The 16630-nt window shown below is 38.3% G+C and overlaps 1 protein-coding gene across 1 annotated transcript in view; it reads right to left on the bottom strand.

Annotated features, from left to right (window-relative positions):
- SLC44A5 (solute carrier family 44 member 5) overlaps positions 1 to 16630 on the bottom strand; it is a 140736-nt gene that overhangs the window by 64903 nt on the left and 59203 nt on the right. Inside the window, exon 4 of the mRNA XM_045583818.1 lies at positions 505 to 589. Coding sequence (XP_045439774.1) covers positions 505 to 589 — 85 coding nt within the window. The remainder of the gene's footprint in view (positions 1 to 504; positions 590 to 16630) is intronic.

The following is a 16630-nucleotide window of genomic DNA, read 5'->3' as shown; positions in this document are numbered from 1 at the left end:
TGTTTCAGCTACTCAAGGTCATTGTCTGCAGCCATGTTGCCTTGAAAAGTCTACCACACATGGAGGACTTCCTGGGGGGATGGGAGGGCCTTTGAAAGGGGAAGTGATTTATTTACAGCAAACACAAATCTAACAACAGCTTTATAATGTCTAGCTTTTTAATAGCTACTCAGAACTCAGCCTTCCAAAAGCCATTTCATGAGGCGCTTTAAAATATGGCTTCTGATGAAATCACTGGTCCAATTCATCCATTACCATTATATTTTCATTAAGCAATATCTTCATGAAATCTAACAACATGCTATATAACAGTGATATCTTGTCTTATGTCATATAGTATGAAACTCTCCAAATGCTTATAAACTGTTTCAGGAAAAGGTGGAGGGAAAGCCTTGTTTTTGAATTTCAATCTTGTTAAGAAGTCCAATAAGATGAATGAAAATGTGGTTTCCAGGTTCTAGCTTAAACAGTCAAATCAGACAAAGCAAAGGTGACCATACTCACTCATTGGGGGTGCCCTTCTGGCCACAAAAGTGGCCCTTGCTGTCTGTAGGGTAAGCCACTCTTCTGGGGTCGCCATGTACCCAGGCTGCAAGAACGAGAAAGGACAAGCACTCTATCAGCAACAGCTGGCTGAAAGCAGTGTATGTGAGAAATTAGAATGCACCACTGCACCACTCTGACCTCTGCCCTCAGTCAGAAAAGATTATTGATTTCCTGCAAAGAGTAATTTCTTAATGAAAAGTAAAATAAAATATGGATGAATCAGTCAGAAAGCACATTTCTCTTATTCTCTCAGTATTCCTCTGGGTTGAAGCCAAAACATGAGGTAATGCACTTAGAAAATGACATTTATTAAAATGTAAATTAGAGGCACACTACAAAAGCTTGAAGTCATTGTTTTTCCCCTAGGGCTCAAAACTAAATGACTTCATAGCAGAGCTAATAAATTTATAGTAAATAATGTGATGTCATTCTTTTGGGTTGTGCATAAATGAAAACACTTAAAAATTTAAAGGAAGGAAACTATAATGCCCAATTTAAATTTATTAGTTGTTTTATGATTCCATGTGACATTAAAAAGACAAACAGTAGCAACTATAGGCAATGTATAAAAATAAAAGCATAATATGCTAATTAGACCAGACGGCCAAATGACCCTCCGGACATCATCCTTCCGGATGAACCTGCGGTGGCGTGGGGCCAAGGCAGAGGCAGTTAGGGATGATCAGGCAGGCAGGTGGAGTGATTAAGGCAATCAGGCAGACAGAGTAGTTAGAGGAGATCAGGCAGGCAGGCAAACAGTAAGGGGCATCAGGCAAGCAGGCAGATTGGTTAGGGTGATCAGGCAGACAGAGTGGTTAGGGGTAATCAAGCAGGCAGAGTGGTTAGGGGTAATTAGGCAGGCAGGCACAGTGGTTAGGAGCAATCAGGCAGGCAAGTGAGCAGTTAGAAGCCAGTGGTCCTGGATTGCAAGAGGGTGCAGGCCAGGCTGAGGGACACCCCCCCTCCTATGCACAAATTCGTGCACTGGGCCTCCAGTACATAACAAAGATTTACTGTATATTTTGTCTGATAATCTCAAGGCTTACTATAAATATAAAGTATTCTCAAACTTTATGAAAACTGAAGACTCAGTTCTATTTTCTCTGAGGACCCTGGCTCTACCTCATACAAACTCATCACTATGATTTCCCAAAAAGTACAAACTTGACTTGGTGGCTAGACTAGAGAATCACAGAAAATAACACACATTAACTAAATTGGGTAATACTCCCTAATTCTGATTGTTTCTAACTTCTCTAATTTGTCTAATAAAGATTCTAAAACCCTAGGAAATGCATTGGTTAGCTATTACTTGTCTCTATATGGAAAGCATATTTTTTTTGTCCTTTGCTTCCCTTAACATTTGCCCAGCTATCTCCTTACCCACATTCATTGGGTTTGACAGTTCATGTTATAATTCAATAAGCCTGATATACATGGACAATGTGACTTAGAAAGATTAAAGAAATCAATTCTGAATGAGAATTTTAATATGGTAGAGAAATGTTTCTCAATTTTTCACATCTATCTAAGCCTTTCCTTTCAGTCTTTAAATACCCAGGGAAGTCCCCTTTGTCTAATTCTTTCTCAAATGTTCTAGAGGTCAAATCAGTTTCATCTTTTAATAGCTTCTTATAAAACCTGACTCATTTGGGCATCACTTCACTGCCATATCTTCCCACTTTTATTTCCCAGAATAAAGAAAGTGGACTATAAATAAGGCATTTAAATGACATCTAAGGCCTCAACATCTATGTCTCCAGACATGACTTCATTAAATTTAGTACTAAATCTTAGTTGGTCACACTTTGTCTAAATCAAAGAAAGAGATCTAATTTTTACCTGAATTTATTTTCTATAATATGTTTAACTTTATCTTGAAATGTTTTATTCCTTGATGAGACTGGTTTGGCTCAGTGGATAGAGCGTCGGCCTACAGACTGAAAGGTCCCGGGTTCGACTCCGGTCAAGGGCATGTACCTTGGTTGCGGGCACATCCCTGGTAGGGGGTGTGCAAGAGGCAGCTGATCAGTGATTCTCTCTCATCAATGTTTCTGACTCTCTATCCCTCTCTCTTCCTCTCTGTAAAAAATCAATAAAATATATTTTTAAAAAAGAAAGAAAGAAATGTTTTATTTCTTTTCCATACAATTATTAGTTTAGAGACAGGCAACTAAAGAAGCATTTGGATTAGCTAGGTATGCTGCTTAATATACTTATGACCCTGAACAAGCCACTTAACTGTTTTGAGTCTTGGTTTTCTAATTTGTAACTATAAAATGGGTAGAATGTGAAGAATATGAAAGATGGTGAAAGCCGAATGCCTGACATAGAGTGTGAAGTCGGTCATGTTAGTTCCTGTCTTATCTGAGTTTCAACAAAAGCAAACATTGAGATGAGGACCTTGATGCAAATAGTTAACTTGAGAAGTGATTCCAGGAAGCTTAGTTGCAGTGAGGAAAGTGATCCAGAGAAGGAAGCAAAGCAGCAAAGGGCACCCTAACGAGTGGGATACTGTTTTGGGCAGCGCTGACGGGGACCTTCCGAGGAACCAGTGAGCATGGTAAAACTGTCTGCCAGAGCTGCTAGCCAACTCAGAAGGGCCAAGGGGAGAAAGAATGGGGCGTTGGCAGCATCTACTACATATATATTACTTTCCTTCTTTTCATCATCAATCAAAGAATTTGACATGACAGGTATATATCCTATACTAGAGGTTAATCCCAGCATTGTTTATGTCAAAGTTCTCAAGAAACACATTAAAAAGAAAAAATCAAGTTTGTAAAAGGCTTAGAGAAGTGGAACCTGAGAAATACTGAAAAATGACTAAGATTTAGACAGGTGCCAGGAGCAGGGAAGAATGTTAGGTTGAGGACAATTGTCTAAAAATATGAGTTTCCAATTAGCTAATTGCTCACCACGTGCCAGATAGAGGCTAAATGCACTGCACCCATTGTCTCAGTTGAGTCTCACAGTCATTCTGTAACACTCACAATAATCCTATGAAGTAGATAACTAATTTTTTAAAATATATTTTATTGACTTTTTACAGAGAGAAAGAGAGAGGGATAGAGAGTTAGAAACATTGATGAGAGAGAATCATAGATCAGCTGCCTCTTGCACCACACACCCTCCCTCCCCGCCCCCCCGGATGTGCCTCACAACCAAGGTACATGCCCTTGACTGGAATTGAACCTGGGACCCTTCAATCCTCAGGCCAATACTCTATCCACTGAGCCAAACCGGTTTCGGCAATAGATAACTAATTTTATAGGCAACTGTAGTTGAGTTTTATTTGCTTCTCAAGATTACACAGCTTTCAAGAGGCATAAACCGGGCTTGAAGTTAGGAGTGTTGCTCTCCCGGGCCCACGCTTTAACCACAATTCTAGAAGTTCCATGAATAGAGAAATTCCAAGAAAAGGAGTAAAATGTGAGAGGTCTCTTAGTTTAATGTAAAAAGCCCCTTAGTTTACTAATGGACACAATGACTGTTGCTGCATCTCTAGACTCTAGTATCTGTAATGCTGCTGCTAAAGGATGGACGAGGAATAAGCTTGTTCACAGCGGGACAACAAGGAGATCAGCCATGTGAGGGTCAGCAGTCAGTTGGGCACAGATGGTAGGAAAGGAGATGACACAGGTACTTTTGGAGCCTCTGTCATTTGAAAAGTGCTTTGTACTTGACTGGGGAGGGGGAGTGGTTGGGAAGGATATGATGCCTCAGGCAAAGAGAGAAGTGTCAGGGGAGGAATGCTCTTTGTTGGTTTTGTGGTTTGGAAGTGTGGCAGGTGGCTGTGTGTAATATGGCTGCTACACCTCTCCATGCAGCCTCTGGCACAGAAGTCATGCTGCAGATGGTCTGCTTTTGAAGCTGCAAGGGCCAGTGCAACCAAATCACCTCAGTCAAGGGTATTTTGTTTCCTTTATCTGCTCTGCCAAGCGTATATCTCACCCACCTCTGCTGGAAGAATATGACAGAAAAAAAAAAAGGAAAAAAGAGATGTGCAGCAACAGTTATTGTGTCCATTAATAAACTAAGGGGCTTTTTATGTTAAACTAAGAGACCTCTCACATTGTACTCCTTTTCTTGGAATTTCTCTATTTACTTCTAGAATTTTGCTGTCCAATAAGGTAGCTACTAGCCACCTGCGTCTACAGAGCACTGATGTGTAGCTCATCTGACCTGAGACCTGCTATAACTGCAAAGTGCACATCAGATTTTAAAGTGTGTGAACAAAAAATGAATGTAAATACCAATCATTTGTATGGATTACATTTTAAATAATATCTAGTTGTAGTTAATAAAATACATTATTTACATTAATTTTATATTTAAAGCATTTCCTTACATAGAGCAACTAGAAAATTCAACTAACACCTGATGCACATTATGTTTCTCCTGGACAGATCTGCTCTAGAATATTTCCTCCACAATAAGGTGATTAACAGTGTCATAGCATTTAAATTATTCCTTAGGTCCCAACCAGTTATACAGTATCTGATATCTACTTACTTTAATTCTTAAAAGAAAGTTAACATCAGAGTGTTATCTTAAGTGCCAGTCTAGAATATGGTCAACCTCCTCATCACTCATACTGAATTATCATCATCTTCCTATTCATTGAGTTATTCATTTACTAGGCCTTTCCTGTGGTAACACATAAAAACTCAGGATATAGAGAACAGCATTCATATTTAGTATAATTGTTTCATAATTAACACATTCTCCCTAAGGGAACTATTATCATGCTGATTGGTCAGCACAGAGGGAAGATAGCTTCTGAAGAATGACATCTCATTCTCTTAAACTCAACCAATCCATGACGTTAATTTTAGACGCTTTTTAAGTTATAGTCTCTCTACTAAAACAAATACTCTAAAAGCAGCCTCTGCCGCCTTGGATGCAGCAGTTTATCAAGCAGATAAAGCTTTGCCATTCTCAATAAATAGAAAATACCAGGGGCACTTGCTTTCCCCTGGCAGGAAGAGTACTTCATCCTCATTACTTTATATGACTTCTAGTTCATCGCCACAATTTAGTCTGTAAACTTTGATAATATACCAGTACTTAGGATACCACAGAGATTCTTCACATTGATGCAGATAAGATCTGGAGGGTATTAAACAGCATGTAACCCTGATACCTTAGAAAAACATGTATGCCATGGATGAAAAATATATCTCTTGAAAATACAGTTGTCTTCCAATGAAGACCTGAGGACCCTAGTTGTGATATCTCCTCCAAAGTAAATGGTATGTTCTGTACCTTGCATCTGCTGCTATTAAGAAAGAAGCACAACACTTATTGCCTCCCAGATTTGAGTATGACCCAGAGAAATGCTTTTCAGATAAAACTGCACGAGCAGTTCTGCCACTAGCTCTATATGGCAGAATGGACTCAATAGTGCTTTAAATCTCTATTAGAGATCAGAATGCTCTATGGGAGTCTGTGGTAAATGCCTAGGAGGTCCCTAGGGTTTTGGAGAAAATTCATGTTCTTTCATCAAATAAATTATTTTGGGAAGTAGCTCCTGGACCCTGAATGATCACTCAATGACATAAGAAGCCAAGGACGAACCAGATGTTATCCTAAAGTTGGCCATGCCCAGCGGCACGACAGTATTGGGGAGTTGAAGTGGTATATGCATTCAATGATTGTGAAGGTCATAAAGGCACATGAAAATTTCATTCGAAGATTGCTCACAATATAGTGTATTTAACTCCTGAGGCACTGCTTTATCACATACCTATGGTGCATGGAAAGGTCACTATGATCAGTTGACTGGGGAAGAATAAAATTAAACCAGACTTATAGGTGTTTAGGGAAAATCTGTTGGCACAGCTCTGGGGATATTTTTCTAGTTACCTAATTTTACTGAGAGAAGAAATGATCTGAATCACTTATCTATTCAGAGACAGAGGCCAATTGTTTGGCCAAAATATCATAGACTGGAAAATAAAAATATTAGACAATGAATGGCAAGGGAGGTTGATAAATAACCAACCTCAAAAGGAACACAGAATATAAAAATATTCATGTCTATGTGACTGCTTAGTAAATATTCTTCTGTAGAGGTATCCTTTACTAATCAGATGGAAAAGACCTTGTTCAATGATTTTGTGAAAAGTAATCATGACAACAGGAATGAAGGTTATGTTGAGTTTTGGTAACATGAACTTTTACTCACATAAGCTGACCTGGCCTCTGTCATTGCTTATGTGTCACATTGTCAGCAATAGAGGGTCATGCTGAACCCAATCACCCCGAAGCAGCCAGGCATGGAAGAGTAGGATCCCATATGAAGATCTGATTAATGCACTCCTTAGGAAGCAATGCCTTGCAAGGTGGGGTTGCTATTTTTCAGAATACAACAGGGTCATAGCAGGACACACATGCTGTACTCACTCAGAATAATTAAAGAGAGTTTCATAAAGAAATATTTATAGCAAGATGGGTAGAATTTTGAGAAACAAAGAAGAGTTAGTGCAGAGGCTGGCAACAGTAGGGTGCCATTTTCAGGCCCAGGGAGGAAGGAGTTACCTGTATCCAGAGAGAAGCCAAAGAGTCGACTGACAGGGGTTGGAGGTAGAAAGACATCCCAGCAAGAGAGCCAGAGCAATAAATTCCACAAACTCACTCTCCTGCTTGTCAGTCTATAGTTGGTACCCCTCACCGAACAAACCAAACTAGAAGCCACAGGGCAGGAGGACCTGTTGGTGTGATCCTTATAAAGACTGTGCCAGTTTGTCACGGGACAGAACAAGGTAAAGAGGGCTAGAGTGAGATGGGGAGAAGGTAATGAAAAATACCAGCCTAGATTCTGAACAAGTGACCAGCCTTTTCAAGGGTACCACATTAGATATATTCAGCAAGACATACAGGACTTTATTAAAAGCACACAAACAAAAAAAATAAGACATAATAAAGTTTCAGATTCTCCTTTGTCAGAATTTACTACCATAGGAGACAGCAAAAACAAATAGCTTCGGAAAGAAGACACTGTTCTGCGTTTGGTGTGATCAGGAAGGTGTGGTGTATTATGAGCTTCTAAAATCAGGTGAAACCATTAATACTGATAAATACCAAAAACAAATAATCAATTTGAACCATACTTTGATCATAAAATGATCAGAATGTGCCAGAAGACATGACAAAGTAATTTTGCTTCATGATAATGTACTATCACACACTTCAAAACCAGATAAGGACACATTAAAAGATCTTGCCTGGGAAGTATTAACTCCCCCGCTGTATTCACAGACCTTGCTCCTTCAGATTACCACTTGTTCCAATCAATGGCACACGCATTTTCTGAGCAGCACTTCAAAACATACGAAGAAGTGAAAAATTGGGTCTCTGAATGGTTTGCCTCAAAATAAAAAAAAAGTTCTATTGGGACAGTATCCACAAATTACCTAAAGATGGGGGAAATGTGTAGCTAGTGGTGGACATTACTTTGAATAAAGCACTTTTGATGTTTCTCTTGAAACTATTGTGTTTCCTATGATTACAAAATCCGCATTATTAACTGGTACACCTGGTGCTTCTTTTTCCAGCTATTCTAGTTAGATATTAGTCTACAACTATTAACAACCTGTTCAAAGTTTTTATTCACATTACAAGATAGAGCTTTTTTTAATTTTTTATTTAATTTTTTTTATTTATTTATATTTACTTATTTATTTATTTATTTATAATATATTTTATTGATTTTTTTTGCCCCCCTCCCTCCCTCCTACACATCCCCTCCCTCCCCAGAGTTTTGTGTCCATTGGTTGTACTTATATGCATGTATAAAAGTCCTTCGGTTGATCTTTTATCTCCCCCAGATCTTCCTCCCCTCCCCGCTGTAATTTGACAGTCTACTTGTTGATATACTGTCTCTATATCTATCTTTTGGTTCATCAGTTTATAATGCTCTTTATTATCCACAAATGAGTGAGGTCATGTGGTGTTTCTCTTTCATTGATTGGCTTTTTCACTCAGCATGATGTTCTCCAATTCCATCCAGGTTGCTGCAAATGATGAGAATTCCTTCTTTTTTATGGCAGCATAGTATTCCATTGTGTAGATGTACCATGGTTTTTGGATCCAATCATCTGCTGACAGACACTTAGGCTGTTTCCAAATTCTGGCTATTGTAGATTGTGCTGCTATGAACATAGGGGTGCATATATCCTTTCTGATTGGTGTTTCTAGTTTCTTGGGATATATTCCTAGAAGTGGGATTACTGGGTCAAATGGGAGTTCCATTTTCAGTTTTTTGAGGAAACTCCACACTGTTCTCCACAGTGGTTGCACCAGTCTGCATTCCCACCAGCAGTGCACGAGGGTTCCTTTTTCTCCGCAACCTCGCCAACACTTGTCATTTGTTAATTTGTTGATGTTGGCCATTCTGACAGGTGTGAGATGGTACCACATTGTTGTTTTGATTTGCATCTCTCGGACAATTAGTGACTTTGAGCATGTTTTCATGTGCCTTTTGGCCTTCCTTCTGTCTTCTTTTGAAAATGTTCTATTTAGGTCCATTGCTCATTTTTTAATTGGATTATTTATCTTCCTTTTATTTAGTTGTATAAGCTGTTTGTAGATGTTGGAGATTAAACCTTTATCAGTGGTATCATTTGCAAATATGTTCTCCCACACTGTGGGCTTTCTTGTTGTTTTGTTGATGGTTTCTTTTGCTGTAAAAAAGCTTTTTATTTTGATGTAGTCCCATTTGTTTATTTTCTCTTTAGCTTCCATTGCCCTAGGGGTAGTATCAGTGAAGAAGTTCTTTTGGCATATGTCTGAGATTTTGCTGCCTGTGGATGTAGAGCTTTTTTTTTTTAGAAGTTAAGAAGTAATTGCAAATAAGGACAGAAATGTGTTCATTCTTTTCTTCATTCATTCAACAAGTACTAGTATTGTTTGAGTGCCTACTATATGCCAGGATCATGCTAGATGCTGGGTATATAAAAGTCTTTGATCTCCCAGAGCCTACAGTCTTTTAGGGGAAATTAGTCTTAATGAATTAATTGCACCAACCAATGTGAAATTACAATTCGGACAAGCACTATAAGGTGCAGTACATGGTACAAAAAGAAGGATTCTTAGAGGCAAATGACCAAGTGAAGGAGGTCAGGGTTGATGTCCCTGAAGAAGTAATGCAGGAAAATGAATTGAGGCACAAAGAAGCTTCCGTGCGAAGGACACACGGAAGGGGTGGGGGGTGATGGGTGCTGGGACAGATAGGAAACCAGTATGGTGCAAACACAGGCTGGTGCACAGAGAGGCAGGATCTTAGGTTATTTTCTATAATGGAACATTATAGAAAACAGGAAGATTGTTTTAGCATAATGTTGCTGTCAGTGCCAGCCCTGCAATCAACAAAAAAAGGTTTTGTTCAGGTAGGTCCTTTTCCTATTCAAATTATCCTTGAAAAACTCAAGGTCATCTCAGTGTCACACATCTCAGTATTTATTTGCTTAATTGTATGGTAGCTCCAGAAGTGGCAACAACCCTTGCTTGAAGGAAGAGCTCTCATCATTCAAAAAGGATGTAATTTCTTATATTTGAAAATGTTACACATAATATTCATTAGTAATATCTACTATAGTAAACACACCCTTTTCAAAAGATACATGAAATTCTTTGTGACCTTCCGGGCCAGAAAAAGCCCAGAGGAGATACTATGAGACATAATTTTATTTAATCTATAATATAAGCACTAACTGAGGAAAAACCAAACATGTATTAATAGTTGTGGATTATCATAAAGAATGTGTTTCTCTCTTTAGTGGGTACATAATAGAAGCTAATCTTGCAAGCAATCACTGAATGTAAACAATGATACATACAAACTGCAGCAATCAGATGATTTGTGATTTTTGCTTGCAAAAGAACACCTGCTTTTGCCTTGGCTGGTGTGACTCAGTTGTTGGGCATCCTCCCATGCACCCAAAGGTTGGCAGTTCGATTCCCAGTCAGTACACATACCAGGGTTATGGGTTCAATCCCAGTAGGGGGCATGCGGGAGGCAGCTGATTCATGTTATGCTCCTACTTGGATGTTTCTCTCTCCCTTTCTCTTAAAAGAGAGAGAGAGAGAGAGAGAGAGAGAGAGAGAGAGAGAGAGAGAGAGAGAGAGAGAGAGAGAGAGAGAGAGAGAGAGAGGAACCTGCTTTTCACTTATTTCATTAGTGCTGTTTTTTTAACACTCGCTGTTTTAAGCCAACTCAACTCTGTGTGAAATTGGGATGGAAGGAAGAAAAAAGCATTAGCACATGATCTGCTGTGGCTGACCAGAACCACAGCATATCATGGGTTTCTGGTCAGCCCCCTCCCTCTCAGTGATTCATTATTTAAAGAATCCCTATTTATCTTCTTTAGCAAATGCAAGGCAGGACTGCATGGTGGTATGAGTACAGCCTCTAGAATGAAACTGCCTGGTTATGGATAATAAGCCAAGTGACAAAGTTACACAGCAGTTAGTACCAATCAGGACTGATCATCTTATCCCCTTAACTTTTTAAGTTTTAAGAATAACTTTAAAAGACCACTTTAAGTGAAGAGGATATATGTGTGGGAGAGAAGGAGAACTGGGGGAAAAGAGAAGAGAGGAGAAGAGAGGAGAGAGAAGAGAGAATTTATTTGTAAAACACTCCTATTTGGGTAATTCATCACAGATAAGAAAAGATTGGTGAGAGATGGGTAAAAACTTCATTCAGGCAAACTGTCCTTTCACTCGTACTAAGGAAATGTATGTTACTCAAGTACCAGGGACAAGTATAATTATCTGGAATCATCTCTCATTTTCAAACCTTTGCAAAGCATATTCCTGTTGTGCTCTGGGGTTGAGTCAGAAGTGGCAGCAATTAAAGAGGCCTCTTCGAGGAGAAAATGGGAGTAGGCCAACTGCTTGCACTGACACTTAAAAATTAACTGCAAATCTGTTTGGGGCAGCTAAGGCATTCCCAAACCACTTGTTTGTCGGGAATGTTGGTTTTCAAATCATTATTTTGTATCCCTTAAAGGTACATTTTAACTGTTTTAATATGTGAGGAACAGGCCGGCCAAATTGTGCTTATGGCTTTTTAACACAAGCAATTTACAAATGCAATGAAGCAGATAATAGGACACATGATACCGAATTTGGAAATCTGTGCTGATGACACTGTTGCTGTGGGAGCATTTTTGGAAGCAGCCCTGTATCCGGTGGCCTGGATAAGAAAAATGTTGCTTATCATTTCACAGGTGGCCTCTTCCACCCAATGGCGAGTTTGGGGTCGTGTCCTTGAGCACAAATCAGTCACTCTCATGCTAGCAATATTCCACTTGAAACCATCCTCCGGAACTCATGTATTCAGCAAAACACAACAGTAAAAATATCACTCAACACAAAGAAATATGTCCAAAAAAAGTCAAAACAAACTGCTTGCTTTTTAAAATGAAGACTTCTAAACCAAAAAGAAGTGTAAATAAGTATTTTAATTTTAAAACAATTATATACTTGAAAAGAAAGCAGAAGGACATTTAACGCTAGTTCTCATTCCCTATAAATATAATATATTTTTCATAAATTTGATTGGAACAATTTAAAAATTGTTCCAATAAAAGTAATTATGCCTGGGAGCTCAGTGGAGCCAGCTAGGCTCAAGGTCTGGATCTCATCACCTCACCTAAGTCAGATCTAGGTATAGATGAGGGTTGGTTCCTCTCCTAAGGATGATCTATTTAGATAGATCACTGAATCCTTTGGGCACATTTCCTATTTCCCATATTGCTATTGGCAACAGTGTGCCAAGTATTTCACCAGTATTATAATAAGGTTCCCTTCCCCTTTGTTTCCAGTCGTATTTTTCTCACTTTCCTTTAAACTCTCATGACAGTCTCCTCACAATCCATTTGGCCTCTGAACCTGGTCTCAAAACCATACCCATGTTTTAGGTCTTGTTAAGCAGGTACTGAATGTTGCTCTGTTTATCTATTGTTGCTGCACCCAACATACTCAATCTACGGGCTTAACACAACAATTTTCTTTTGCTCATGATATGAGGAGTTGTACATTTGGGGAAGCCTCAGCCGGGCCCCTGGGGTCTCTCATGCAGCCAGACATTGACTGGGGCTTCAATCATCCACAAGCCCTATGGGACTGATGGTAATTATCCCTGGGAGCTCAGTGAGCCTGCTGACCAAGACCCCTACACGTGGCTTCTCTATGTGGCTTTGGCTGCTCACAGCATGATGACAGAGTTCTAATCTAGTTTGCATTAATTATTATTTTGTTGTTGTTGTTGACTTCCTATTGTCTCAATAGCAATAAATATTCCTAGGAAAAATTTTTAAAAAAATCTTTAGACCCTAACTCCAAGTGCCTCCTAATTCAATGCAACAAGGAAATAACTCATTCAATTGGAAATCCATTTGAAAAGGAAAAAAAAATTATTGACTGTTAAAATTGTGCTGCTATTGCACAATTTTATAGGAACAATTTGCATAAGAAATATTACTATTCTTTTTTCTAGTTAGCAAATAATTGAATAGCAACCATCAGTGAAGTAGGACAAAAGAGGGCTATTATCATAAATGTTAGTTTGATCTTTCAAGGAGATTTGATTACCTTCTACTCTCACTCCACTTCCCCACTTGAATAGAAGTTCTGCTTTTCATCAGTCAAATGTCAAGTGCCTTTGTTGCATGCTAGCTGGCCATATTCCACATAAGGGCAAAAATCAGTTTTTCTGCAGCAGAATTTGTGAGAAACACAGCTCTCTCATAGCAAAACATAGATGAAAGACAGGCCTAAAAAAAGTCCTGATCTAACAAAATGGCTAAAGATGCCAAACTAATACTATACTATACAAACTACTATACTGCCTTAGCATCATCTTTCCTCAGGAAAAGGTACATGTTCCTTTATGTGAAAAAATTCTTCATACACCTGGTAACTCTACCAATTGTTTTCCTTCATTCTTCTTTCAGCCCAACCTTAGATATAACCAAAGAGTTAAATTTATCTTAGAAACAAACTAGTAAAGCTATTATAGTTCAGGTAAAGTTAGCATATATATATTTAGTAAGTTTGGTGAGCCATTCATTTTGATCAGTGGCCTCAGGATTAATTTGGGAGAATCACTAAATTCAGTTTTGCATGAGGAACATTTATCCTCTAATTTTATGTGGATTAAGGCATTTACAAACTGATATGGAGTTCTTAAAGAAAAAAAGAGAATTCCTTATCTCACTCCAGAGGTAATAATGGTAGCACTCTCAGTGCTTCCCTCTCCTGTCTCCACAGGACTGAGAGTAGCAGTGCCTTTCCCAGATCCAGGTAAGGATGAAATTTCTCTGTGGATTAAAACAGAGTATCTCTGAGATATGGAGGAGAGCCATAAGGCCTCCTAATAAAAATATTCTGGGCACAGTATAAGACCCTTATGAAGTTCCCATATGCATTCAAACTATAATAACCAAAAGTATGGGTTGCTATCCTATATAATAAAAGAGAAACATGTAAATTGAACTTAACTCCGCTATGCTCACCAGCCAATTAGGAGTGAGTATGCAAATTAACCAGACAAAAATGGTGGGTTAATTTACAAACAGAGGTACAGGGCAGAGAGTAGAGTGGGAGAGCTGGTGGAGAGTGGAGCTGCATGGGGATTTTAGATCCCCAAGCAGCCTGATGGAGAGCAGAGAGGAAGAGCTGGTGGCTTGGAGGACTTGGCAGACCAAGAGGCCATGAGATAGAGACAGAGCAGGAAGGGAAAACCAAGAGTGTGGGGAGCACAGGAATTCTGGGAATAGTAGTTCTAGTGGCAGCCCCAGGACTGGAAGCGGAAGCCCAGAGCACAGGGAGCACCAGGAATGCTGGGAATCATAGTTATAGTGGCAGACTGATCTCCTAGACACCAGAGCAAAGTGAGGTTGGAGCAAGTTACTGTTGCAGTGGGAGATGGAGGGAAAGCAAAGGTGAGAGACATAGTAAAATCAGAGTGTCTCGGAAAAATTAAAGGGAAGATATCCTAAACTTCCAGGAAATCTCTACCAATGAAGCAAAGAAAAAAAAAAAGCCTCTATTATTCTGTGAGCAACAAACCAAACTGGATTGGGATCTCAGACAATTTGCTTATATAATTGCAAAGACAGAAACTCCCGATTGGAAAGGGCTCCCCCGAGGGCTCCCAGATTGGAGAGGGTGCAGGTCAGGCTGAGGGACCGCCCTCTCCCCGCCCTCTGTGCACAAATCTTCATGCACCAGGCCCCTAGTATAGAAATCATAAATTACATTTTAAAGCAATTTATAAAATTCAAAACCACAAACGAACTACTATCTAGTTATATTATGTAGCATTATTGGTGTAGCTGATTATTATTTAATTTACTTCTCACAATAGCGCTGCAAAGTAGATGGTGTTTCTTTATGTAAGAAAACTGAGGTTAAGATACTAGCCCAATTCTACCAAACAAATGGAGGAAACCCTACATCTGCTTGACTTCAAATCTTCTCTTATGCAACAAATTTCAATTCTATGACAAAAAGTAAAAAGAAAATAATTACTCAAGCAAGATGTGTCCCAAAGTTAGAGAAGCTACATTCCTTTAGTTATATAATAAAAAAAAACAATTTTATTATAACATTTAATTTATGGATGGTGTATTGTGCTATGATTACATTGATGTTTATACTTTAAAATAGTTAAAGAAATATCAAGGAAATCTTCCAAAGGCTTAGAGTATATTAGTTTTGTGATATATGCTCCTTTAGTCTTCTTTCTTTCCTTATCTTCCTGCCTTACTTTTGAATTCTCCAAATTTAAGTAGTTTTTGCATGGTATTACTGAGGTGATCTTTTGGAAATTACTTTAAATTGCTTTTCTCAAAAATGTCTCTTATTGGAAGACATTTTCCAATAATTTTCCAATAACATTTTCTCAAAAATGTCTCCATTGTTCCCTAGGCAGGCCCAGCCTTCTCTCTGCTAATACATCCCACATTAAGTCCAGGCACTAGTTATTGATACTAGAAGCTGTTATCTGACTTTTATAGCTCCCATCCTATTAATAATATGTTAAAGTTTTCTAGGTCAACATATAAAGGACAGGACTTAGAGTCTCTGGGGGGAAATGTGATAAATTCACAGGCAATTGCAAAACCTTTTTATAGAAAATATTCATACCAGTCTCTTTGGTAGTGTTTTAAAAATCCAAATAAAGAATCTCTGTATTTTTCCTCTTTATTTTCATTTTCATAAAAAAAAATTAACCTAACAATAAAAAGTAGATATCTATTTCTGGTAGGCAAAAATAATAAGACTTTTTACATGTTACGTATTATCAGATAAAATTGTTTTTTTTTCTTTTTTTCTGTTTTATTCCACTACATGGACTTTAGATTTATTTCATCATATCACAAAATAATCCTCCAAGAAAGAAGACTGAAATTACATTAAATATATTTATCAATTTCTTTTTACATTTCAAACTCCCCTTTTTATTACTATTATCATAATACACAGTCTTTTATCCATATCCATGGGGGATTGCTTGCAGGACCCCTATGCTTACCAAAATTCATTGATGCTCAAGTTCCATGTATAAAATGTGGTAGTATTAGCATATAACTTATGCATATTCCCTTATATTTTAAAAATCCTTAAAAATTACCCCTTCTTTTTAATTTTCTTATAAAAATGTTTATATATTACCTAAAGTATCTAGGCTCTAGTTCTTATTAGTAAATAGCAACATGAACATAATTAGCTGCTTAATAGAATTTCAAAAGTAAAAATGATTAAAAAGAAACCATAAGCTTTACAAACCTCCTTCTTTATAATTGTACCAGTACACAAAGTTAATACACTGGTAGGGCCTCTATTGGCTGCTGCCACTGGCCAGGGCCTCCCTCCCTCCCCCCTTGCCAGCCCCGCCCCCTGGTCAAACTCCCAGACAACTTCCAGTAGAGGGGACAATTTGCATACTACACTTTTATTATATAAGATTTACTTAACTAATTTGGGTTTTCCTTGTAATAACCTACTTTATGTTTATTTTTCATTGCATCTGCTACCTAGTGAATCCTGGTGAAAAGACAACAATCAA

Source organism: Pipistrellus kuhlii, unplaced genomic scaffold (genome assembly GCF_014108245.1).
Source record: "Pipistrellus kuhlii isolate mPipKuh1 unplaced genomic scaffold, mPipKuh1.p scaffold_m20_p_2, whole genome shotgun sequence".
In the NCBI taxonomy this organism is placed as follows: Eukaryota; Metazoa; Chordata; class Mammalia; order Chiroptera; family Vespertilionidae; genus Pipistrellus; species Pipistrellus kuhlii.
Note: the sequence above shows the minus strand (reverse complement) of the source record. Positions and strands in the feature narration are given on the sequence as shown.